The 25,537-nt window shown below is 36.8% G+C and overlaps 1 protein-coding gene across 1 annotated transcript in view; it reads left to right on the forward strand.

Annotated features, from left to right (window-relative positions):
• The window catches only part of ERAP2 (endoplasmic reticulum aminopeptidase 2), a 36,209-nt gene extending 11,450 nt beyond the window's left edge, over nt 1-24,759 (forward strand). Inside the window, exons 5-18 of the mRNA XM_065873913.1 lie at nt 972-1,126; nt 4,210-4,323; nt 5,676-5,807; nt 6,037-6,168; nt 8,510-8,578; nt 9,562-9,737; nt 11,891-11,970; nt 12,962-13,145; nt 17,529-17,685; nt 18,359-18,543; nt 21,058-21,219; nt 21,759-21,899; nt 23,650-23,731; nt 24,616-24,759. Of these exons, the coding sequence (XP_065729985.1) occupies nt 972-1,126; nt 4,210-4,323; nt 5,676-5,807; nt 6,037-6,168; nt 8,510-8,578; nt 9,562-9,737; nt 11,891-11,970; nt 12,962-13,145; nt 17,529-17,685; nt 18,359-18,543; nt 21,058-21,219; nt 21,759-21,899; nt 23,650-23,731; nt 24,616-24,759 (1,913 nt within the window). The remainder of the gene's footprint in view (nt 1-971; nt 1,127-4,209; nt 4,324-5,675; nt 5,808-6,036; nt 6,169-8,509; nt 8,579-9,561; nt 9,738-11,890; nt 11,971-12,961; nt 13,146-17,528; nt 17,686-18,358; nt 18,544-21,057; nt 21,220-21,758; nt 21,900-23,649; nt 23,732-24,615) is intronic.
• Nucleotides 24,760-25,537: the final 778 nt, after the last annotated feature.

Raw genomic sequence — 25,537 nt, forward strand, 5'->3', positions numbered from 1 at the left:
TATTTGATTTTATCCACTAGAATTAACCAATACTAATTCCAGACATTGTAATTGCAATCCAAGTGACTTGATTTATTTCAAACTTTTAAAAAATTACCTTTCTTTTCAGCCAAAAAGCAGTAATTTTTCCAATATGGCCTGGCAGAATAAACAGAAAGAAGTCCAAGATTAAATATTAGCCAGAAGTTTTCTAATCTACACGAAGTCATTGGCAGAGGGTATATATATATATATATATATATATATATATATATATATATATATACACAGATATGATATAAATTATGTTATGTCTGAGTTGCTTAAACATGATTAAATTTCACTTTTTTTCCCTAAGACTTTGTCAAGAAGTAGAGGAAATATCAATGTTGAAAAGGAAATTGAGCTCAGAAAGAAGTGATGCCAACGGCCTTTTTCCTCTACTGCCTTAGAAGGACACTTAGAGGCTGTATGCACTAGAAATATTGATTGAAATATTGACTATAGAGATGCTCCTAAAAGGTGTTCCCCTGAAATTAAAATCCACTTTTTATCTTTTTTGTAGAAATGAGCTCATTATATGTTTTGCTGAATTCCAGACATATTAGAAATGATTTGATACCTCATATTTTCCAAGTTTTTCTGTAGTACTAATATAAAATAAAATAGGAGAGTTTTAAAATGAATTTTTTTCTCAGCAGTAATGCACTCAAGGTATTTTCATAGTTTAGTTTTAGGAAAAAGTGGTTAAATGTCAATAGGTTACTTCACCTACAACCCAAACTTTACTGATAGACTTTATTCTGCTTGATAATAGATACTGATTATTTTCAGCAACTACAAGACACCATATCAATGTTAAGACACTCTTGATGTTTTCAGAAGATCTGCTTATGTATACTGACTGGATCATAACATATCTGAGGAGGAAGCAAATCCCACTTCTGGTGTGGAAGCCATAATGATCAAGTGTGGTTGTTCTTATTTCTTAGATCTAGTTGCCATTCCTGACTTTGAAAGTGGAGCCATGGAAAATTGGGGCCTTGTCACATATAGAGAGACGTCACTGCTCTTTGATCCCAAGACCTCTTCTACTTCTGACAAACTGTGGGTCACCAGAGTCATAGCTCATGAACTAGCGCACCAGGTACCTGGCACTCATGACATTCTCTTAGCATCGGTTCAACAGAGCATTATACAGAGCACCACCAATATTCCTGAAACAACGTAAAATCATGTCATTTTACTTCCAGAGGGGACCTTAGGGATTATCGAGCCAAACATAATATGTCAAGTAGCAGAATATTCAATCTCTAGACAATGGGTCTCATACAGGAATTTTATCACAAGAGAAGTGGCCACTATATCCTCTAAAACCCTTCAAGGCAAAGCCTCCAAATGTCTTTTAGTAAAGAAAAGTGAAGACCATGCAGATACATAAAGCACAGAATTAGAAACCCTACAAATAGAGATTTCTATTAAAAATATTTCCCCTTATACCCTCTAATACGGTGGCATTCCAATCTAGGGCAAAATCAATCTCCTTTCAATTGGAATCTGTGATTATTCAGCCATAATGAAGTATTTTCTAGTCTATGCACTCATGGGCTGCTGACCCTGGACACATTACCTAACTCTCTAAACTTCAGTGTCCTCGTCTATAAAATTAAGTTCATAATAGCTCCCGCTTCTTGAAACTGTTGTGAGGATTACAGATAAGTGTCTATGTCTGTCATGTAGTAGGTACTCAGTAAGTGTTAGCTATTAATGATGGTGACAATGACCACCACTGCTACCATTTCTTACAGAATAAGATTTCCAAGGCCCATCTATCAACACTGTATTACATACAAAGCTAGTAAAACTAGCTCTACAGATATCAGAGACTTTTTCCACTCTATTTCATTTCTGAAACTTCCCCATTCTGCAGTGAATCATTAGAGGCCCTGGGAACTCTCTTTTACCATGTAGGCAAATATCATTCCATTGTAGAAACTGGTAAAATCTCTTATTTTTCAATGTTTAACTTTATCCTTTATCATGACCATAATAATAATAAGGGGGGGTTGTTTGTTTTTGTTTGTTTGTTTTTCAAGCAGCAGACTAAGAACCCAGTTACATAGGAGCCATGCTCAGCCCTGTATTTTGAGAACATATGAACAGCTTCCTCTGATTTAGCATCTCCCCTCTGGCCCATCTTAGGGGGTTTGATCATTAGTCTCTGGAAGCTCTAAAGCACTTAACTGAGTCTGGGTATTCCTCATTTTCTACCCAATGTTCATAGGGAAATAATCAGAGAGCTCTACTTTTGAGGCTCCATCCTCCCTTAAGGCCTTTCTGTAATAAGTTCTCTTACGGGGACGCAGTGTTCAGGGCTGAAGCAGCAGGCCCCAATGACCTTGACTATTTTGTTTCCCCATGAATCTCCATGTCTCCCCATGTCACTCCTCTGTGTAAAACCCTGGCAAAGACTCTCAGTGCCTGGGTGAGTAAAGGATCCATAGTGTGGCAAACAAGGCCCCGAGGACCCGGCTCGCCTCCACCTCTCCAGCCTCATCTCTGAACGACACCTTTAGCTTTAGCCATCCCAGACTACCTGCCATTACCTGAACAGGCGAGGTTGTATCACTCCTCTGTGCTTTTGCTCCTGCTACCTGATCTGCTTAGAGCACACCCCACTTCCAGTATTCCTGAGGACCACTTGCAAGACTAAGGGAATGAATCGTTTCCCAGTTATTCTACACACTCTCCCAGCAAAACTGATTTTTTTCCATCTGGAATCTCCTCTGTCCCTTGTACAGACATAGCTCATAGTGCCAATAATGCTTTATTGCATGCGTATGTCTACCAGTTGACCTCCACCATTTGTATTGAGGCAGTGGCTATCTTACATACATCTTTGTATTTCTAACATATGGTATAGAGCCAGAAACATAGTAGATTCTCAATAGATATTTATTGAATGAATGAATAAACTACTTTTACTGACTGGTGAAATGACCATAACCAGCTTGTACTTCTTGTGTTCATCACTTCTCAAACTGAGGAAACACCCGCTGTCCCTTCTCACAGAACCCCCTCAGAAGATTGGAGCCCACTTGCAATATGATAGGAGGGCTGTAAGAAAAGGTATATAGAGCTTGAACTGTTTCTAGAAGCTACAGATCTAGTGGTTTGTGTTCTGTAACTGTAACAAGGCTCTTCTGAACCTTAGAATCTTATTGTTTAAGCTTCCAGTCCTGGAGACTGCAATCCTAAAATAGATAAACCGGACACACACTAATATGACAAAGGTCAAATAGATAAAATATAATAATACATAAAAATAATAATATTTAAAACGTGTTACAGATTAAATATAGGTCAAGGGTAAATTTCTAGATTATCTTTTTGCATCCTTTTAATTTTATTTATATATATTTAAAATCTCAGACTTTTATTCACCTTAGTGGCCAAGTTAATCCCTAGAAGTAAATTGGGGCAGAGGACAACAAGTAAATTTGGTCATCACTAATATTGTGTAACAATCTGAAAATCCTAAATGAATTTTTATTCTTTTAAGTACCTGCTACTTAATATAAAAAGGTGACTTCACCCAAAATATTTTGGCTTATATTTCTCCTTAGACCATCACCGTAAGTCAATGACAAGGTGAGATTATACTTATTGTGCAAACTGTACCCTACGAAATGTTTCATTTTCTTCCTTAATATTAAATCTAATATCTAGGAAATATAGTGAGGATATAATGGAAGTTGGGGAGTTGGAGACAATATGAACACAAAGAAAGAGAAGTGGGCTTCCCTGGTGGTGGAGTGGTTAAGAGTCCGCCTGCCGATGCAGGGGACGTGGGTTCGTGCCCCGGTCCGGGAAGATCCCACATGCCGCAAAGCGGCTGGGCCTGTGAGCCATGGCCGCTGAACCTGCGCGTCTGAAGCCTGTGCTCCACAACGGGAGAGGCCACAACAGTTAGAGGCCTGCGTACCGCAAAAAAAAAAAAAAAAAAGAACAAAAACAAGGAAAGAGAATTGAAGGAAGCAAAAACGTGGAGAGAGGCGAAGGCAGGGAAATCAGTAGAAGGAGGCTATGCGGAGAGAAAAGGGTAGCAAAGATAGAGAAGAGGCCTCAGCTACTAAAAGAAAGAAGTTACCACCCATTATATTTTTTGCTATAGTTAATAATTTTTTATATTTGTTTACCTTCTAATAACATGGAGTTTTTTCCTCCTAGTGGTTTGGCAACCTGGTTACAATGGAATGGTGGAATGATATTTGGCTCAATGAGGGTTTTGCAACATACATGGAACTTATCTCTGTTAACGTCACATATCCAGAGCTACAATTTGTAAGTCACAATTTTGTATGTCATACTGTATGCCCTAATGAATCATTAATTTACTACTAAAATTTTTAGAGAATGCCAAAGAGAACATAGCATTGAGTCTTTGAATCTATGGTGTTTTGTTTTGTATAAACAGGTTGTATTAGTTTTCTAGGGCTTCCATGACAAAATTCCACAGACTGGGTGGCTTAAACAACAGAAATTTATTTTCTCATGGTTCTGGAGGCTAGAACTCTGAGATCAAGGTGTCGGCAGGTTTGATTTCTTCTGAAGCCTCTCTCCTTGGCTTACAGATGACCGTCTTCTCACTGTGTCCTCACATGGTCTTTTCTCTGTGCTCACACATCTCTGGTGTCTGAGTTTTTAAATTTCCTCTTCTTACACCAGTCAGAGTGGATCGGGGCCCACCTTAATGGCCTCATTTTAATTCAGTCCCCTCTTTTTTAAGGCACTATCTCCAAATACAATCTGGGGGCTAGGGCTTCAGCATATGAATGGGGTGGGAGGCACATAACACAGATGATAGAACTGGATGAGACACTGGAGGTTTTAGAGAACAGTCAACATAAATCCCTCACCCTAAAGTTTGTGGATAGAGAGTGAAAATAGCACAAATATACAGCTGTGTATGTGGGGTGAGAGGAAAGTATCACTGTCCGTATACAGTGATATAGGACAAGACAATGTCCATGGCTATAGATCCCGTACAGAGTTCTTGGCATGTAACCTGAATAGAGCGTGACTGGGGACACACTCCTCCAGAATTTCCAAAGGGTTAGTTAATTTCCCCAAAATATGTGAAAAGATTTCTTCAAACATGTCTTTTTTAATAGGCACAAGAGGGTCTGAACAGCACATATCAAGGTAGTTAGTAATGGATAATTAGCTCTTTGAGGTAGACATTTGGTCCAGTACAATTACAGAGAGACATGGATTCAAAGTCAGTGTCTTCTTATTTGCTATGTGCTGAATCTGTGGTTTAATCCCAAAGCTTCATACATTCTCACTTGTAAAATGTATATAATGCATCTCCCTTGCAGGGTGTTGAAAGGATTGCAGATGATGGATGTAAGATCCTGGCACACAGCACGTGTTCACTAAATGGGAACCTTAGTTTTATTTTTGTATCGAAGGGATTGGCTCATGGTAAACATTCAGGCAGTATCTGAGGGAATGTCGAATTTATACCTTTACAAAATAGAGAATTGGTGAAAGGGGAATATATAAGGGGAAAGAAACATCTTGTAAGAGATATTGAATACCTACTTCTGAGAATATCTTATAAAACCTATCGTGTTTCCTATTGCTTTGAGAATGTCAAATGGAAATTGAAAAAAATTTTCTCTCCTGTTTAGGATGACGATTTTCTGGACATGTGTTTTGAAGTAATTAAAAGAGATTCATTAAATTCATCCCATCCTCTCTCCAATCAAGCAGAAACCTCTACTCACATAAAGGAAATGTTTGATGCTGTTTCCTATAAAAAGGTAGTAAATGCTGTGGACTAGTGGAAGCTCTGCTTTCGGGAGAAATATAATGAGACAAGTACATCAACAGTTTAAGTTGTTGGTGCCAGGTTATTGCTACCTGTTTCAGTTTTTATTTGCTGTTCATTTATCAGACGTTACACATGTTCCGTAAAATGTAAGTTTCCTTTAAAAACATATACTACCTTTTCCTTTATCTTCTTTTTCTTTGCTTTTGTTTGTATTTTAGGGAGCTTGTATTTTGAATATGCTCAAGGATTTTCTGAGTGAGGAGAAATTCAAGAAAGGAATTATTCACTATTTAAAGAAGTTCAGCTATAGAAATGCTAAGAATGATGATTTGTGGAGCAGTTTGTCAGATGTAAGTCCTCTGTTAAGTTATAGTAGACTGCTGTTGAGCCTAAAAAGTGACAAGCTAATTATGAAGGTTTATAAATAGTTACATTGTCAGGCAACAAATGCTTATTTCACTTGCCACACTGCCAAGGGTAAGCAGGCAACACCTCTTTTTTTCCTCTGACACCTTACTAAACCAAGATGCCACAGTAGTTAAGCCCCAAGGGTTCAATATTTGACCTCCTTCTTTTTGGTTTCCCTTTTATGGTTGACCCTACACTTTTGTCTTTTTTTCCAAATCTTTCATGACTTTGTAATTCCTTCATGTAACACCTGATCTTCTCTTCCCAAATTTAAGGTTGAACTCTACTTGCTCAAATGTCTTTCCCAGACTGTATTCTCTGTTGAGTGAGACACACCTCCTCCCTCATAGGAAGAAATCCTGTTCAATCCCTGTCATGCCTCTGTTTCTAGTGCTCTTGCTACCCGAAGTGCTCTCTCGTCTTTCCAACAATTCAGGTGCTGTCCATCTTTTGAGATCTAGCTGAGATTTCACCTCCTCCTTACAGACAGCTCCAGCCCTCATTGATTTGCCTTTCTGCTGAATGCCTGGAAGTGCACTTATGAATCTGTTCCATCCAGTGACATTCTCTTTTATTGGTTTCCATTGGTTCAATCATAACAATGATAATAATAAACAAAATTTGTTTCAGAGAAAGAATCATGTCAGGCCCTTAGCATTCTATTGACCCTATAATCAGATAATGATTGATTAAGAACATATGGTCTCTTTGTCATTGGGATTCACATAGTATAGTAGGTAAGACAGAGAAAACATGCAGTCAACTCAGATGATTCTAATAATTATTAAAATATTCTTAGATTTTCAAATGCAAGGGCAATACTTTGTTATAGAGGTAATGAACTGGCAGAGCTTGTGCCTGCAGATAGAAGAACCCTAAGTCATTGTACTCGGAAGAGGTCCTCTCTCCTTTATAAGCACATATGTCCCAGGGACAGTAATAATATTGTTCAATATTTGTATAGCACTTCACAGTTTAAAAAGAAACTTCATGTGCATTATCTCATTTGATTTTTCTGTGCCCTAATTAAGTCTGGACCCTCAAGGTTTAACTTGTGTGTGAGTTTGTGGTTAAAGAGACAAATGCAATAATTAAAATTTTTTTCAAAGTAGCTCAAACATTTTACTCCCATTTCTTGAAAACCCTAAAGGGGATCAAATTACACGATCCTTTGTAATACTTATAAAGATGCTCCTTATCCATTTTCATCACCTCTTGCAGCTAATCCAGATGTTCTTTCTCCACAATTCTCCCTCAGGTTGTCAACAACAAGCCTTACATTGCTTTTCTCTCCCCTCTCCTTCTCCCTCTCCTTTGCTATGATGTGTACTTGTGTATGTGTCTCTGTGTGTAGACATCAACCAAGCCTTTTTTCAGCAAGGAGGAATCTGTCTTTGGTGTGGGTAGTGGGTGTAAAGGGGATTAAAGGAGATATTTGGGCAATAATTACAGGATTCTTTTAGGATAACTGTGAGCACTCTTATGTTAATTTTTGTCACTTCATGCTTATAACCATCTCAAGAAGGTAAGGTAGGCATTCTTACCCCATTTTTACAGATGGGAAAACTAATGCTAAGGGAGAGATTTACTCAAGACCATATACCAAGTGAATGATGGAGTCATTACTTAAAATCTGTCTTCTGACTCTAAGTCCAGTATTCATTCTTTCGATTACATCACAACTTCTTCCTGGTTATCAGGGAAGTCTCCCATCCAAACTTCCCCTAAAGGTCCTAAATTCTAGGTGACCCCCTTCTGATGCCAAATGAAACTGTGGGGGACTTACCTTGTGGCTCAGTGGTTAAGAATCCGCCTGCCAGTGCAGGGGACACGGGTTACAGCCCTGGTCTGGGAAGATCCCATGTGCCACGGAGCAACTAAGCCCGTGCGCCACAGCTACTGAGCCTGCGCTCTAGAGCCCACGAGCCACAACTACTGAAGCCCAGAGTAGCCCCCGCTCGCTGCAACTAGAGAAAGCCTGTGCATGGCAAAAAAGACCCAACACAGCCAAAAAAACAAAAAAAAAGAGACTGTGGTAGGAAAATGATAAATTCCTGAGAATACCTAACTCAGCATCGTGTCACATAACATCAATTATACACATAAAACAAAAAGAGTAAACTTTATGTATTCTTTAATGAATTGCTATGCTTATTACCATGTTTAGATGAATTAAATTTTCACATATCTATGCTAATAAATGTCTGCCTTCATGTCTAATATGCATATTCAGCCAACTATCCGTGCCCCAAATGGCGGTGCTCTTTTCCTCTTGTTTTATAGGATTGTCTAGAAAGTGATTCTACATCTGGTGGATTTTGTTATTCCGATTCCAAGCCAGCAAGCAACACAGTAAGTAGAAAGAGACTGGTAGAGTAGAAGAGATGTGGCTCATCACCTGGCCCAAAGTGAGTGTGTAAGGTCGCCCAACTGTCCCTTTAAATAACTGGAGAGAAATAGAGACTCCACAGTTTTCCTTGAAACAAAGCTGCCTGAAGAAAGAATGCTCAGGCCATGTAGGGGGGTGACGCTGTTACTACTGTATTTTTGTTGTTATAATTCAGCTTTCCCAAAACCCCGCTGCTAGCTAAAAATATCTCAGCTCAAAATTCTTCTGAGTGGTTACTGCTGCGCTGGCATCCTCTAGGCTCTGGAAAATGCCAAACCAAATCTGTTACGTTTGGAAATAGAGTGAATGGCTTTCTTGAGGCCCTGTCTTTTTGTTTACTTCTGGGAAGTCATCATGGAAAAGAGAAAAGGCAAACTTTTTAAAAAGCATTATGGTAATCCCATCAATTATAGTTTTTAAAGGGAGATTCGGCATCACTCAGTGATCAGCAATACATACTAGAAGCTAAAAAGCTAGAGGTTTTGTTCTCCATTCCATATACCTCTATTGATATAATATTGTTCTATTGGAATTTTTAAAAAGCTTCCCTAAAGAGAGACATTTCTTCTTAAGCCACTTCTCTGGATTCTGTCGTTAATAAAACGGAGAGTAGTTTTTTGGGTTTTGGTTTTATGGTGGGTTTTTTTTGTTTTTCTGTTTTGAAAGGGAGACTTCAGTCTCAAACCCTTCCTCTTGACCTTTCCTGCCCTGTGTTAACCCTCAAGCTCCCACACACGTCCCTGCTTCAGGTAATTTGCAGAGCAGCCCTGGGCAGGGTGGGAAGGGGCAGCATTCTAGTTTCCACATCGCTCCCCTAGGAGATCGTAGCCAGAGTCCCCGCTTCCTGTCCCGCCCATGTTTCCAGCGTCCAAGGAGGTTGAAGTTTCTCATCTCTCTCTGGCTTCTCTCCTCTGTCTTGAGTTACCAAAGTCACTTGTCATTTCAGCTCACCTTTCTGCGGGAAAATGTGGAGGTGAAGCAGATGATGGCTACATGGACTCTGCAGAAAGGAATCCCCCTCGTGGTGGTTAACCGAGAAGGGCGTTCACTCAGACTGCAGCAGGAGCGCTTCCTGAACGGGGTGTTCAAAGAGGATCCTGAATGGGGGGCCCTGCAGGAAAGGTGACTGCTTTCCTTCTGTCGGTCTAGTTTACCTCATCTCAGTTTGTTCGTGATCGCATTAGCTTTCTTTCAGCCTCTCTGGCAACTTTATGGGGTGCTATTTCTACACAGGACTCGAAGGCCTAAACTAGCCTTGATATCAGCCCAGACTGCGTTGTTGAGGGGCACATTCTTAGTAATCCTGGGGCCACCTTTAGAAACTCAGTTCTGATGCAGAAGGTTGTCGGTAATATTTCTATTATAATATACCTAATAAATTGTGTGACTGGCCCATACCTAGGAAATGTTATGACAGCTGTACACCTTATCAGAAAAGACATTCCCTATTTGATAAATTAGATGCTAAGACCTTCCACTCTCTTTCGTTTTTCAGTAAGAGACTATAAATGTAATCCCTTAAAACATGATGTTCTTGGTAATAATAAAAGCAAATCCAATTACCCACACTGTCATCTGTCCTGAGAAAACTTGTTAAAGGCTTTACTAAAATCAAGATATACAACACTGTCCACCTTCCTCTGATCTATTAGCCCTATCAATAAGATGAATGAGGTTAAATTGAAATGACATTAATCCAAGTGAATCCGTGCTGGCTCTTTTTTTTTTTTTTCGTGCTGGCTCTTTTGATTATTATTTTTTTCCCAAGGATCTAGCTGTCTAATAACAGTTCTAGAATTTTTCTGAGAATCAGAAGCAAATTCACAGCCTTTAACACATAGGATATACTGTTTTCCCTTTTTGTTTCATCAGATGTTTATTTCGATCCAACAGCAACTCTTATGCCATTTATCTTCCATTTCTGTGTATGTCCTTCTGAAGTCTGAACTTCAGAGAGCTTAAACAACTTGAAGCTTGGCAACACAGGCTGGAAAATTTAATGTTTGATTTACTATTGCGAAAGCAAGACTCATAATTGTGTAACTTATCAAAATGTCACCAGAGAGAGTTCAATAGTGTGGTTGGCCCAGAATAACAAATATCTACTGCAATGAGCTGTATTTTTCCTCTACCTGAAGCAGTATTTAGATTACTATTATAAAATTATTATCCTCTGATCCATGCTTATCCAAACTCATGAAATGCTACTCTTCCTCTCTTTACTCCCAGATATGTTTATCTGGAAAAATCTCTTTCTAGAGTCAAGATCCATCCAGGAATCTCGATCCATTAAGTCTTGGTGATATGTATGTGTCTATTTTTACCAATTTGTATAAATATTTCAGTTGCTTTGTTAATTATCTGTACTCTCTGGATTAGCAGGTAGATTATCCCTTCTGACCCTTTATTAGATCGAGTCTGTGTCTGCTGTTTCTTTCACTATTTTATATTTTTCTGAAGACTACTGGGCACATCCTCAGTTACTATTCTTTCTGTTTTTGTTTTCTTTTTTTATGTATTTTTAAAAATTATTTATTTATTTATTTTATTCTTTCTGTTTTATACCTATTGGTATTTTCAAGCATGTGATTTTACAGGATTACTATAGCTAATATGGCTTGCTGTGATAGACGAAATGAGTTCTAGAAGGTGCTAGAAAGTTATTCAGAAAAAAATAGCCAATTTCAGTTATTTACCATAGTAGGGCCATTGAAAAGTAGCTGAGGCCTTTTCCTTCAATCCAGTCTGCTTCTCTGCTCTCTGGACTTGGCTGATGTGCAAATCCTGACACACTGCTGCAGGCACTTAGCAGTTGGGGGGTTGAATGTGGGTAGCTTTGTTGAACAAAAGGATAAGTGGAAAATCATACTGGAGTAAGATTGTTACCTTGGAGGGCTTTTCCTACAGCTTTGGTTCAGTTATTTGAATTAATATCAGGCTGTCATAATTTTTGGAAATATGAAAGGAAGACTTATTTTTTTTTCTCTTACTTAGAAGAAAACAATCAGCAGAACTTGTTGATATGTATGATATTTGGACAGCAAATGGCACAGGTAATTGTGACAGAGTTCAACTAGGTATACATTGCTGCTCCTTCATAATCATTATGGAAGAACTTTTGCACACCCAAGGATCTGCTAGTCTTAGCCTATAAAATTTATGTTGGTGTGAAGGATGAGTGATTAGGTGTCTTTTACAGCCTATCTGAGTCTGATGATGTGAAAATTGAAATGGCCATTAATTTAGTCTGTAACAGTCTTTACTTTCTAACATAGGTACCTTTGGCATATCCCAGTGACCTATTCCACAAGTTCCTCTAATGCAATTCACAGACACATTCTGAAATCAAAGACAGGTAATGAACTAACGAGCCAATAGCTGTTTTAATTCTGAAATTAAACATGTTCTGAGATATTTGGAGGAAAGATACTGTAAGTCAATCTGATAATGAATGATATATGTTTGAGGAAGTTCTCATTTATCCATATATGTGTTACTAAAAGAACCCTTTAGCTAGAAAGTCTGAATTTTTTATTCAGTGGAAAGTTCTCTTGTGCTTCTAGCACTTAGAGATAGGTTTATATTTATATTAAGAAATGATGGCATCCTATCTTATGTCTTTTAATACATACTAGTTCAGTGGATAAAGGCATACACTCTGAAATTGATTGGCTCTGAATTCAAATCCTCATTCTGTCACATATTAGATGTGTGCCCTTAAGAAAATTTTTTAACTTCTGAGTTTCAGTTTTCTCATCTTATTTTGAATGGGGATTAAGCCTCACAGAGCTTTGGAGAGAATACGGTAATGTTATTTTACCACCTAGTATAATGTCTGTCATATTAAAAATAATACAATTTTAATTTCCCCTTTAAACACATCATTGAAATTTGAGAATGTTCCCATCATAATGTCGTGTTCAGCCTACAGTCCTTATTTTGCCCAAAATAAGGACTGGACAAATGGATCACCTATTTACATATACATATTTCAATGAGTAGTAACTAAACCTTGAGATGAGGCCACCAATAAATCAAGCCAAATTCCAGTCATGTTCATCATCTGGCTCACTGGGCCCTTGCATGGCTCTTAAACCTGCATAGACTGCTTTTGAGAACAAATTCATCAGTCCTTTTCCTAGGAATTAGTTTATTTATTAATTTAATAAGGTCATCATCCCCAAAATAAGCCATCCAGCAGACTATGAAAATAGGATCATTGTGAGTCTTCCAAAACTTTGTCTTCTCCTTGATTTATTAGTAATAGCATGGAGACTAACACTTTTGGAGATGTTCCTGGAGTGCACGTCGATAAGGAAATACCTATACCAATTTTCTCCTCCTAGATACTCTGGATTTACCTGAGAAGACCAGTTGGGTAAAATTCAATGTGGACTCAAATGGCTACTACATTGTCCACTATGAGGGGCATGGATGGGACCAACTCATTACACTGCTGAATCAGAACCACACAGTTCTCAGACCTAAGGACAGAATAAGTCTGATTCATGATGCATTTCAGCTAGTAAGGTAATGCAAAAATTCATCTGATTTCATAGGAAATAACTGCTTTATCACCAGATACATTAGATTTCAAATCAAACGTTCAGTGTTAATCATTCACATGATATGGATATGAATGGAGGTCAAATACAGGCCATTAGGCCACAGCCTACCCACTGATAAAGTATTTTGACCCACCCAGTGTTTAAAAATTTAATCCAACATTTTAAAATATGGAGAAGTTTATGTAGAAATCCTGACTTCTGGAATCTCTTAAATAATGAGAAAATTTGGCAACTGTGGGCCTTCATTCACACAGGGCAACCACAGAGGAGGGTAGAGTGGGCAGATCTTCCTTTGGGCCAGGCCTACATTCTCCTATGTACCAAAGTCCTAAATGGTACACATGAGGGGCCTGCTTCACTCACTTATGGTGGACCCTCCAGGCATTTAAGCTTTTGACCTCAGATTTTAAATTTGTTTATGCTGGTAGCTTGCTGTTTCACCAAATACCAATGTAATCTGTTGGACAAAAGGTATAAATATGGTTATAACCTTTATAATTTTTAAATCTAGTACACAATCCATTCATTACTTTGCTCACATTGGGGAAGTCAATATGAAATTGGTAGAAAAATGAAGGAGGAATTGGCTGCTTATGTTTATTCCTCTTTTTACTTTCCTGGAAAGACAAAGTGTTTTCTTTCCTTTTTCCCATTTATCATCAACAGAATAATATGTAGAATAAATCACAAGGTCACCAATGGAAAAAAAATCGGGGATCAGGTGGCGTATTTTGCATTACGTAAGCTTTTCCTATTCTGAGAATTACTGTAATGTACTCACTTTATTCAGTGTGACATATTATTTCCTTTCCGATCCTTATTTAGGTCAAATTAAGTAAACGTAACCAGCAAGACATCTCTCAGACACAGCTTCTCTGTACAATAGAATTCCCTAGTTAGAAAAGTGAGAGGATTGAGAGCTTAATCCTCAGTCCCGTAGGTCTCAGGAGCATCATGGTAGCATAGCTCTCCTACGTCTGAGTGGATGCATGATAGACTAGCTGAGAAGTGGATTATCATCAGTTGAGGGAGGTTTGTCTGCTTAAAGGAGAAACTCTGAGCAGATTGCAAAGAAGGTAGATTACAAATTTAAGACCAGGCAGAAGGAAGAATATTGACAACTCAGCAAATGAAAGCCAATCCTTCAAGTAGTTGCAAGGTCTTTTTTGCTGTTTCTAGCCTATAAATTTATGTGTAGTGTAAATTTAGCAGAAGGAACCCTATAGTTACTGATGCATCAGTGGAAAAGCAATCATTTCTTTACTAGGTAGACTGGTTAATGAACTTCCGAGTACAAATTTTGGTTTAAAACATATCAACTAAGTACTACCTCTTCACTTATTGTTTGACCTTTGGCAAGGTATTTAACCTTTTTAAGGCTAAATTTTCTAGTCTTTAAAACTTTTCTAGTCTTTAAAACTCCAATAATAATAATGTCTATCATGCAGGGTTGTTTTGAGGATTGCTTAAGATAATGTAGATAAAGCACTAAGTACAGTAATAAATGCTCAATAAATGGTAGCTGTTAGCATTATTAGTATTATCTAATATAAATTGTTTAAAAGATCATGCATTGAATGGGAAGGTGAAGTGATAACAGAAAAATGCATTTCAAATAATGTGAAATTGGAAAAAAAGCAGAATGTAAGCTTAGATATTATTATGTTTGCAGTTACATGAAAAAAAAAAAGCTAAAGGTGAGAGAAACAAAAACAGAAAGAAATATTCCAAAGTGTTATTAGTAAATATGTAAGGTAATGAAATTATGAGTTTTTTCCCCTTAATTTCCAATTGTTTTTGTAGTTTGTTTATATTACTTTTATAATAAAAGTAATTATATAAGAAAACAATTTAAACATCTCATAATAGGTCTAAATATTTTTACTTGCTACTCTGCTTTGGTGATATATATCTCTTCCTTCCCTGCTTTGTGAAATATCTATTTAAGAGTTAAAGGACATAATCTGTGATCACATTTAGTTCAGAGACAGAATTTGACCCAGGAATGCATATTCATTTCAATTGGGTTTTCATACTTATTGTTAAATATAATTTAAGACTTGGATCTCCTCTGAGTTGGGTGGAATTAAAATGACAACCATAATTTCCTTACAGGTAAACTATTTATTTCTTTAAGTCCAACACCATAAAAAGAAGCCCCAAATTGTTTCCTCAGGAATACAGTTTATTTCACAAAGGTACCATTTAGCCGAAACTTTATATAAATAAGTAGATAGACTTTTTCCTGTTGGGCTGAAGTATATGCTTATATGTGTGTTTAGTTTTTAAGCTAAACAGACATTCAGATAATGTTTTGTGCATTGATTGAAGCAGAGGGCAGGTAATGAAGGACTGGATTTTTATTAAATAATAACTTTATGAAAAGAAAAGGAGTCCCTCTTAAATGAATATTAAGATTAAAGTGTTTTAAAGTAGGTAAATATAAGAGTAAATAATGGCATTTGTCTAAGTAAAAAATAAATTAGACTAGGCTAAAAAGAAAAACAAGATTAATATAAAGTGAGTTTTATGTGTTAAATATTCTTTTTAAAATTTTAACCCTAGAATATAATACCTAGTTTCTTCCTGTTACTGATCCTCTTAGTATACTTTATAGCATCTGAAAGGAAATAATATGTCACACTGAATAAAGTGAGTACATTACAGAAATTCTTAGAATAGGAAAAGCTTACAATGCATAATACTCCACCTGATCCTTAGTATTTTTTCTGTTGGAGACCTTGTGATCTGATTTATTCTATGTATTATTCTGTTGATGATAAATGGAAAGGAAAGGAAAGAAAACACTTTGTCTTTCCAGGAAAGTCTAAAGAAGAATAAACATAAGCAGCCAATTCTTCCTTTATTTCTCTACCAGTTTCATATTGATTTCCCCAATGTGAGCAAAGTAATCAATGGATTGTGCACTAGATTTAAAATTTTAAAGGTTGTGACTATATTTGTACTTATCTACTGCACCATGTATTATGACACTTACACGTGTGGGCAGGAATAGTGACATTTTGTGGATTTGTTTTTTAAAAAATATAGCAGACCATAAAATCATAGAGCATATGGTCCAGCCCTCTGTCTTCAGATGAAATGTTTGGAAATTTTATTGTTAAGTCTGTTTTAAAGCAGTATCTCATTGTGGCTGAGAAGAGTATAGTCACAACAAAAGTTGCTTGCTTTTTTTTTTTTTTTTTTTTTTGCGGTACACGGGCCTCTCACTGTTGTGGCCTCTCCCGTTGCGGAGCACAGGCTCCGGACGCACAGGCTTAGCGGCCGTGGCTCACGGGCCTACCCACTCCACGGCATGTGGGATCTTCCCGGACCGGGGCATGAACCCGTGTCCCCTGCATCAGCAGGCGGACTCTCAACCACTGCGCCACCAGGGGAGCCCAGGTTGCTTGCTTTTAATGTCACTTCTTTCTAGTTTCAGTTCCCTCATTTTAGATGAGAATTTAAAATTTAAAAAACCCATAGGAGATAGGACATTATATTAATGAAAAATTCAAAACAGATATCTTTGTTCTGGAATCTGTTTCCATATAAAACTATTATGCTTAATCTGGGAGTTGGATGCTGGCAAGAATGGTTTATAGATGCTTCAGGGACACAGGTCTTCTCAGAAACACATGTGAAAACAAAAAGTGACAAAGTATACAAAAGTGACAGTATAATGGTTTATTTCCTCTACAGAAGAGATCCTAATGTTTTGATATTCAGAATAATAGTTTTGTTGTTTGTTCTTCTCATTAAAGGAAAATGTAGAGAAGGCATATCACTTTAGAATCTAAATAGATTCTTTAAAATTGAAAGTCCTTGTTTGGACCCACTCAGAATAAGTTTTGCTTCTCTGTTAGGCTCTAGGAGGGACATCAAAGAAACAAAAGACATGGCACCTGTCCTCAAAGTTCCAAATGTGCTTGGAGGAACAATTCAGACCCACAAATTAGGCAATTAGAGAATGACAAATATATGAAAATTTGATATTATTTGGTACTAAACATTAATATTAGCTAATATTTATTTCATTTTTATTTACAAAGCACTTATTTATGTTAGACATTAGTCTAAGCACTTTACCTACATTAACTCGTTTAATCCTTACAACAGAGGACTAAAGTAGATACTCTTATTATCCCCACTGTATTGGGGAGGCAGCTGAAGCCCAGAGAGGTTAATTTGCCCAAGTCAGTGGCAGAACTAGGATTTAAACCAAATGGTCTGAATATAATGATCTGCTTCTGTTATTGCTCTCTATATCATATTTGTTTTAATATTTTAAATATTAAGAACTGTAAGATATGCACAAACCACTGACATTTGTTTTATACCTCAGTGCAGGAAGGTTGACTCTAGACAAAGCCCTTGACCTGACTCACTATCTCCAACATGAAACAAGCATCCCTGCACTTCTCAAAGGCCTGGAATACCTAGAATTGTTTTACCACATCACGGAAAGAAGGAACGTTTCAGATGTCACTGAAAATCTCAAGGTTTGTATTTCTTTCAGAAAATTCATTAAGTAAAGTACACAGTGCCTGGAGGATCAGTGAGACTTGTTCTGTTTTGTGTGAACTCTTGGGGTTAAATCTGGAAGAATCTGAGGAAACTGGCTGATAGCACAGTCAACACTTAAGCACCTAATAGTTAGATGTCCCTCGTTCCTTGTCATCACCATCCTAAGAGCTAGGTGCCAGGATCATAAGCAAAACATCCCTCCTAAGGTGATTTTATCTTATACCACTTGGTATTCCCCCCTCAGATAGGAAATTAAACTGTACTTCTGTTTTTTTTTTTTAACATATTTATTGGAGTATAATTGCTTTACAATGGTGCGTTAGTTTCTGCTTTATAACAAAGTGAATCAGCTATACATATACATATATCCCCATATCTCTTCCCTCTTGCGTCTCCCTCCCTCCCACCCTCCCTATCCCACCCCTCTAGATGGTCACAAAGCACCGAGCTTAAATTGTACTTCTAATGGAGAAACTAACTCTGGTAGGTGGAGGCCAGAAAAAGAGAAGCAAAATATAAGGATAAGTAGTTCTATGCTTTGGGAAAGGTTCATGCAGACAGTTGAGAGTTGAACCCTTTGGATGGGTGAGTGAGAGCTGGGTTAAGACTAAACTTAGCCTTTCTGTAACCATCCTATGCTTTCTGCAGCATTACCTTCTCCAGTATTTTAAGCCAGTGATTGACATGCAAAGCTGGTGTGACGAGGGCTCGGTCTGGGAAAGAAGGCTTCGTTCGGCTCTCTTGAAGCTGGCCTGTTACCTGAACCATGCTCCCTGCATCCAGAAGGCAACTGAACTCTTCTCTCAGTGGATGGAATCCAGTGGAAAATTAAAGTAGATCTGGACTTCTGTCCTATTCTTTGCTCCTTTCACTTTGATGTAAAAGTCTTTGATCATGCAAGACATTAGATCTAAAATCTTTTAGTGAGGATAGAAGAAAAAAACATGCTGGGAATTACAGACCCTTGTTTCATGCTCCCACATAGCAAGTGCTGGATAGATTTTGTGGGAAGTGAGGTTTAAGTCCCTGTAGGGGAGGGCTAATACACATTAGCATGGTACCAGAAAGATGGCCAGAGGGTGGAGGCCAGCAGGGCAGCTGCCCAATCTCCAAGAGTAATGCCTTTTAAAGGTAAAAAGCAATGTGAAATGTTCATGCAATCCAAACACCAGTGATCAGTTGATGAAACTAAAAAAAAAAAAAAAAGGGCGGGGGGACGCGTGCCTTTTCTAAACATGTTTACTTCTTCATTAACCAATACCACACCTGAGCCTTAGCCCCAAGTTTCAACTTTGATAGGAAACTGATGATTTGGGCCATCTAAAGGATGTGTATGGTGGCGAAATTGATTCCAGTAGTGGTTGTAATCAAGTAGATGCCCTGTGATCAAAAGGATTATGTTGCAGTTTAGTTTACCAGCTGCAACCCATAGGTACTGAAAGACGCCACGATCTTTTCAATGTAAGCCTTGATTTCTGTACAACACATGATTTTATATTGTTGCTATTAAAACTCTGACTCTCCAGTTGGATGTTTTGAGAAATCAAATCTGTATATGAATTAAGGAAAATTCCTTTTTAAAATAGGAAAAATAATTCACAACTTTAGTACCATGTAAAGCAATGGTGTCAATTTTCCCTCTGCCAAATTGTTATGAAATGCTATTATAATTTACCTCCACATAACTAAATCTCAGTGAGCTTTTTGAAATCTTTTCTTGAATTTTTCTTTAAAAAAAATAATTCGTTTTCTTCTTTTTGGACTTTTTCACTCTTTGGGATTTAGGCTTAAAATCAGTTTCAGAACAAAAATTTCTTTTAGCTATATTTTTCTCTTCTTTTTGTTCATGTTTAAATGAACTGTATGAGTGAGGCTAAAATATAGACATCTGTTGCCCTATAACACAACAGAATATTATTCTGTCCTTATGCTAGTTATAAGAGGGATGATCTTACCTGCAGTAACTCAAGTCCAGTAGATATAATGGTTCAACTTGTTGAATAGGATGCTATGCCTATGAAAAAATTCTGGGTAAATCTCATTTAAGCTTGTAATCAAGAACACATAATCATATATTGTAGGTTTCTTTTTTCTAAACTTCAAAAGCACTAGTATTAATTCTAAAGGGGAATTTCCTTTTATTGATTAATTGATTACTTCATTCATGAATTCAAAATATAATGCTTTGCCTGTTGCCTATGTGCCAGGCACTGCATTTGGTGCTAAGAATAAACTAGTGAACAAAACAACTATATGTTCTACCTTCAAGGAACTTATTTTTTATTTGTTACCAATTTTTATAAATTTGTACAGTAAAACACACTAAAACAAAATAACGTGGAATGTAATTTAATTACTTTTTGTTTTATGATTCAAAGTCTCTTGGGATATTTAAATACATATAGTACAGTGGAAATAGCACAGGATTAGAACCATAGGTCTAAACCCCATCTCCAAAAAGGCTAGTATGTCACCTTGGTGCAAGTTACTTAACCTTTCCAAGCTTTATTTCCACTTTTTAAAAATTAGCATAATTTTTCTATCTCACTGGGTAGCTTTGACAGTTAAATAAGTTGTATAGAGACTAGTACAATCTTATGGTCCCTGCATGATAAATACAAATTTCCTGTCCCATCCCTACTTCTCTGTGTTTTGGTTATTCCAAGCCATCAATATGAATATCATTTATTATTGATCTAATGATATTTGGGATTAAAAATCATAACCAAATTAAAATCAAAACTAGTTAGTATCCTATAGGACAATAAAACCCCAAAACCATGGTGTCTTCTTTAGGTGGACAGAAACTAATAATATTGCATCTTATCAGTTTTACAGAATTATAAAATGACTGAACTCTAAACAGCTGTGCTAAAATATAATTCTCTACACCTAGAGAGTCAGATAACCCTCAGACAGGCTAGAAAATACTCCTAATGTGACATTAAAGCAACAAGTAATAATCTTTTTTAAAAAATCATATAGCACCAATATATGCTATTTAATGATAGAATTCTATATAAACGAGTGCATTTATATTTCAGAAATCACCTTTTTTATTTATTCATTCCATCAACTTTCTGTTTCCATCTCCAGGTAGTTTACATTTTTATGATTATTATCCTTGTTAACATTTTATCATCAGGAGGAAGAAAAACACAAATAATTTGCAAAGTAGAATTACATAAAATATTTTTATAACAATTTGCCAGAAAAAAAGGTTTAATATGCTAGGTATTGGAAATAACTCAGGGGTGATTCTGTTATAGCAATCTAAAATCATAATAAGAAAAAAAGAATTTTTTCTTTCATGGAAGTTTTTTTCATGTTTGTGCTTAATATTACAGTATCCCAACAGATGTTTTAAAGATTGTGTACTCCGTGGGTGCTCAAACAACAGCAGGATGGAATTACCTTTTAGAGCAATACGAACTGTCATTGTCAGGTGCTGAAAAAAACAAAATTCTGTATGCATTGTCAACCAGCAAACATCAGGAAAAGTTAATGAAGTAAGTGAATTTAACTAAATTGCTAAAAGTAAACTTACACATATTCAGGGAAGATACTAAAATTTCAGCCACCAATTTCAAAGGCACATAATAATAACTGAATCAGAATTTGAACCGCTTTGACTTTACTTCCAAAAATATATATCGACAAAATGCAAAACAGATATTCCTTAGTTATTAACATGTGATTGATACTAAACAAATAGCTATGTTTTACTTTCAGAACCTTGGCAGAAAATTATTGTACAAAATACAAGATGCTAATCATCTTGTATTTTAAGATGCTAATATAAGATGTATATAAGATGCTAATCAAAGTTCTTTGAAATAATAAGTAAATAAAATTACTTCTAGAAAAAAGTAAAAGTTTAATTGGAATAGTAAAAATGTTAGCCAGTAGAGACTTTATTACTGTTTTTGGTACATCACACTTTTGTCATGCCTCTTTCTCTCTGATTCTTCTAATATACTGATAGCCTGAGTTAATTTCCATTATAAAACACAAACCGTGAAAAATAAAGTGATTTTTATTTCTTCAGGTTAATCGAACTAGGAATGGAAGGAAAGGTTATCAAGACACAGGACTTGGCAGCTCTTCTTCATGCAATTGCCAGAAACCCAAAGGGGCAGCAACTAGCCTGGAATTTTGTCAAAGAAAACTGGATCCATCTCCTTAGAAAGTTGGTATTTGTTTACATCCAGTGTGTGTTCTTCCACCCAGATATTTCAGTTGCCTAAAACCATGTATAACCAAATGGTCCCAATGACACCATTTTTACTCAAATAGTTTGATGAAGTCTGTCAATTTTAAAACTCAGTAGCCCAAAGTGCCCTGTCCAGGTATAAGTGAGAGGAATGAAATAAAGGGAATGGGAAACAGATTTCTCTTACTCAGCCCAGGCAATGAAGAATTGCTGGGAACAAGTAAGAGCTGAGTTAAATCCAGTCATCAGCCCCATCCCCCCATTCCCTTCTGGCTCTCTCCCCAACCCTGAAGAATAAATTGAAGCCATATATAGTACATCAAACACTGGGGGAAAAAAACTTCAGGAATTCTGAAGAGAACTAATCCCTATTTCTATTTCCCCTGGGGAGGTGGCACAGTGGAGAGCTTGGAGTAGCTAAAAGAAATTCAATCAGAAATGTTTTGGGAGCTCCCCTCCAAAACTGGATAGGTTATGAGTCTTTTCTGGGGTTTCACCTTTGAGGAAAACTAGAGCTCACTCAGTATGCTCCTGAACCTAAAATCGTCCCAGAAAAACCAACAATGATTAGATTCCATTGGAATGTACAGGATGGCATTGCTTTCTCTCACAACAAACCTCCTGCTAAGTGCTCAGCCATTCCTCATCCAATTCCAAAATGTCACTTATTAACTATATGGAAAATACCCTGAATGAAAGAGCTGTGCAATTTGCTCTGTTTATCTTTGTATCAGTTAGCATCTCTGATGTCAGTCATCCTCAGTTCCTCTTCCCTCTCATTTCTTAGTCACAAAGGACTCAGAGTCCTCACAGATAGCTTTTTGTCAGTAAAAAGCACATTTCTACCCCACTCCCGGACCTTCAAGGGGTTGACGTCCACATGAGACTGAATAGTTAAAAAGCTGCGTTTTTAAAAATGTCTTTCCTTAAAGACCTTACTGGAATCGTTGGTTTGGTTGTCTGCATGACTGTCTGTCCCCTCCTGAAATGGTCAGACTTTTCTGCAATGCTGTAGATTTATTTCGTAACTGGAAATTATCCTCCTGCCCAACCATGGTGCACAGTCCAGACTTGGGACCATTTCTGAGATGTATCTATGCTCTGCTTTACAGCATGAATCCCTTTGACCTGTGGGACAAATTCTCTATATAAGACACTGGGGTGAAGGATGCCATCTGTGGCTTCGAATGAGAGTTCAACGATGCCCCAATAAACATAATGTATAAACACAGTGGTGTCCAAAATGAGATGGGGAAGTATGTAAGACAATGCCTTACAGTGCAAGAAGAAAATAATACTACATGTATTATTTGTTGTCTTATGCTCTTAAATTTTCTTTTTTACCTTTAGCATAGTACATGCATATAATTCATAAATAAAAATATGTATATTGGGAAATTCTTGGTCAAAAAATATTTATTGATGGTTGTATAATCAAAAATGTAGAGAATGCTGCTTTAAATATAAACTTAAACATAAACATTGGTCATATTTCCTAAAAAAAGCTTTATTTACATTTTAATCTTATGGTCAAATTTGATAAATTTCATAGCTTTCAGATTTTACTGGATGAATATGAGTTATTCTTGTGGTAATTAATAGTATCCATTGCAAGGCACAAATTTATCATATAGTTATTAATGTTATGTATTTTAAATATATAGCATGTTATAAACATAAGGTCATTATTTCTATTACTTAAATCTGAGGTTCCTTTTATTTTCAGATTTGAGTTGGGCTCATTTCCCATAAGAATGATCATCTCTGGCACAACATCTCACTTTTCTTCCAAGGATGAGTTGCAAGAGGTTTGTGACTCTCTTTTGCTAACAATTTAAAAATAAATGTTCAAGCTGTAGAATTGAAAGTAAACTTAGATGCAATCTGCTTTGAAGTTGTTATTTTATTAAAAGAAAATAAGCTGTTTGTCCAATGTCACATAACAAGTAAATGGAAGGGATAGGACTAATGTTCATAGCATTCAAAATGGAAATTATACTTGAGGGATGAGTCCTTTTGTATTATTTCATTCATATTGTATCATCACTTGAGTGATTATATTGAAGTTTGGAAGAGTGCATAAAGGTCTGTCTAACAAAGTTACTCTTTTTGGTAATTCTACTTTTTTTAAAAAAAGCATTCTAGTGTTTTACATCTTCTTTCCACAATAAATCTTAAATTTATTTACTTTACAAGCAAATTCAGAATTCTACAAGCAAATTCTAGTACTTAAATCTCAGATCACTGCTTACTCTGTGACTTGGCTCAATCTCTTTTTTCAGAGCACAGGCTCCAGACGTGCAGGCTCAGTGGCCATGGCTCACGGGCCCAGCCACTCCACAGCATGTGGGATCTTCCCAGACCGGGGCACGAACCCTTGTCCCCTGCATAGGCAGGCAGACTCTCAACCACTGCACCACCAGGGAAGCCCTTGGCTTAATCTCTTAAATTCTTTACCCACAGTCTGCTCACTTGTAAGGTTTGTCATTCCTGTCTTATTTTATCTAATGTTTGAAGGTAAAGTGAAATAATAATTATGCCCAAAAAAGAGAAGAAGAAAATAACCTTTCAGAGATTGGCAAAGAAATGCTTGCGCCTGTGTTTGTGTAATTTATAAGCTGTTTTGAAACCCTTTGGAAGAGAAAGTGTTTTATGAACCACGTCAGTTATCCTTTTCTTGCTTATTTTTCAGGTGAAACTGTTCTTTGAATCTCTTAAGGCCCAAGGATCACATCTGGAAATTTTTCAAATTGTTCTGGAAACCATATCCAAAAATATTAAGTGGCTGGAGAAGAATCTTCCCACCCTGAGGAATTGGCTACTGATTAGTATTTAAATGGTCAACAGCACATCAGATGCAGGCTGTGTCTACATGACAAAGCTCAAGTCAAAGTCCCAGATAGTTTAACCAGTAAGAAGCCTCAAGAAATCAGCCAGCACAGCTATCTGTGCTCAGCTATCATCTCGAGCTGACAGACGTATGATGCTGGGGTGAGGGAAGGCCAGTTCAGTAGCCTATTTTAAAGTAAACTTTGTGAGTAATGGAGATATGTAGAGATATATTGATAAATATAGCTGTAATAGTTTAGCTGCAACACAGACTGTCTACAAAGCCCGACATTATGCAACTACGACTTTGCTTCTTTGTTGTTTTTTTTAAACCTTGCATAGAATCCTGGAATTAGCCCAACCAGGTTACCTCCAAGGAAACACAGCCAATCTGCAAAAAACTCTTTCTTTTGCATCCTTCCATCTTCTTACTCTCCAGCTCCCTCAACTCAGCATGAATTGTTTAATTTTTACCATTCATGTAAAATCTGAATTAAATTATGAAGCATACAGATGAAGAAAACAGAGACTTTATCACCAAATCTCAGATTATTAGAAATTAGATGTCAGGGTTTATCAAGAAAGCCAGGAAGGCCTCTTGGCTGAAGCCTCACATTCATGAAGAGCCTCAAAAGTAGACTTTTGAGATCATCTCTAAATGAAGTTAAATCTGTAGTCACAGAGGTACAGGAGAGAAAGGTGACACCACTTTAATCCATGTACTATTGCATTTTTAATAGATCTTCTGAAAGTTGCAGAGTTAGATCATACTATGGTGTATATTT

The sequence above is a fragment of the Phocoena phocoena genome, chromosome 3 (assembly GCF_963924675.1).
Source record: "Phocoena phocoena chromosome 3, mPhoPho1.1, whole genome shotgun sequence".
Classification (NCBI taxonomy): domain Eukaryota; kingdom Metazoa; phylum Chordata; class Mammalia; order Artiodactyla; family Phocoenidae; genus Phocoena; species Phocoena phocoena.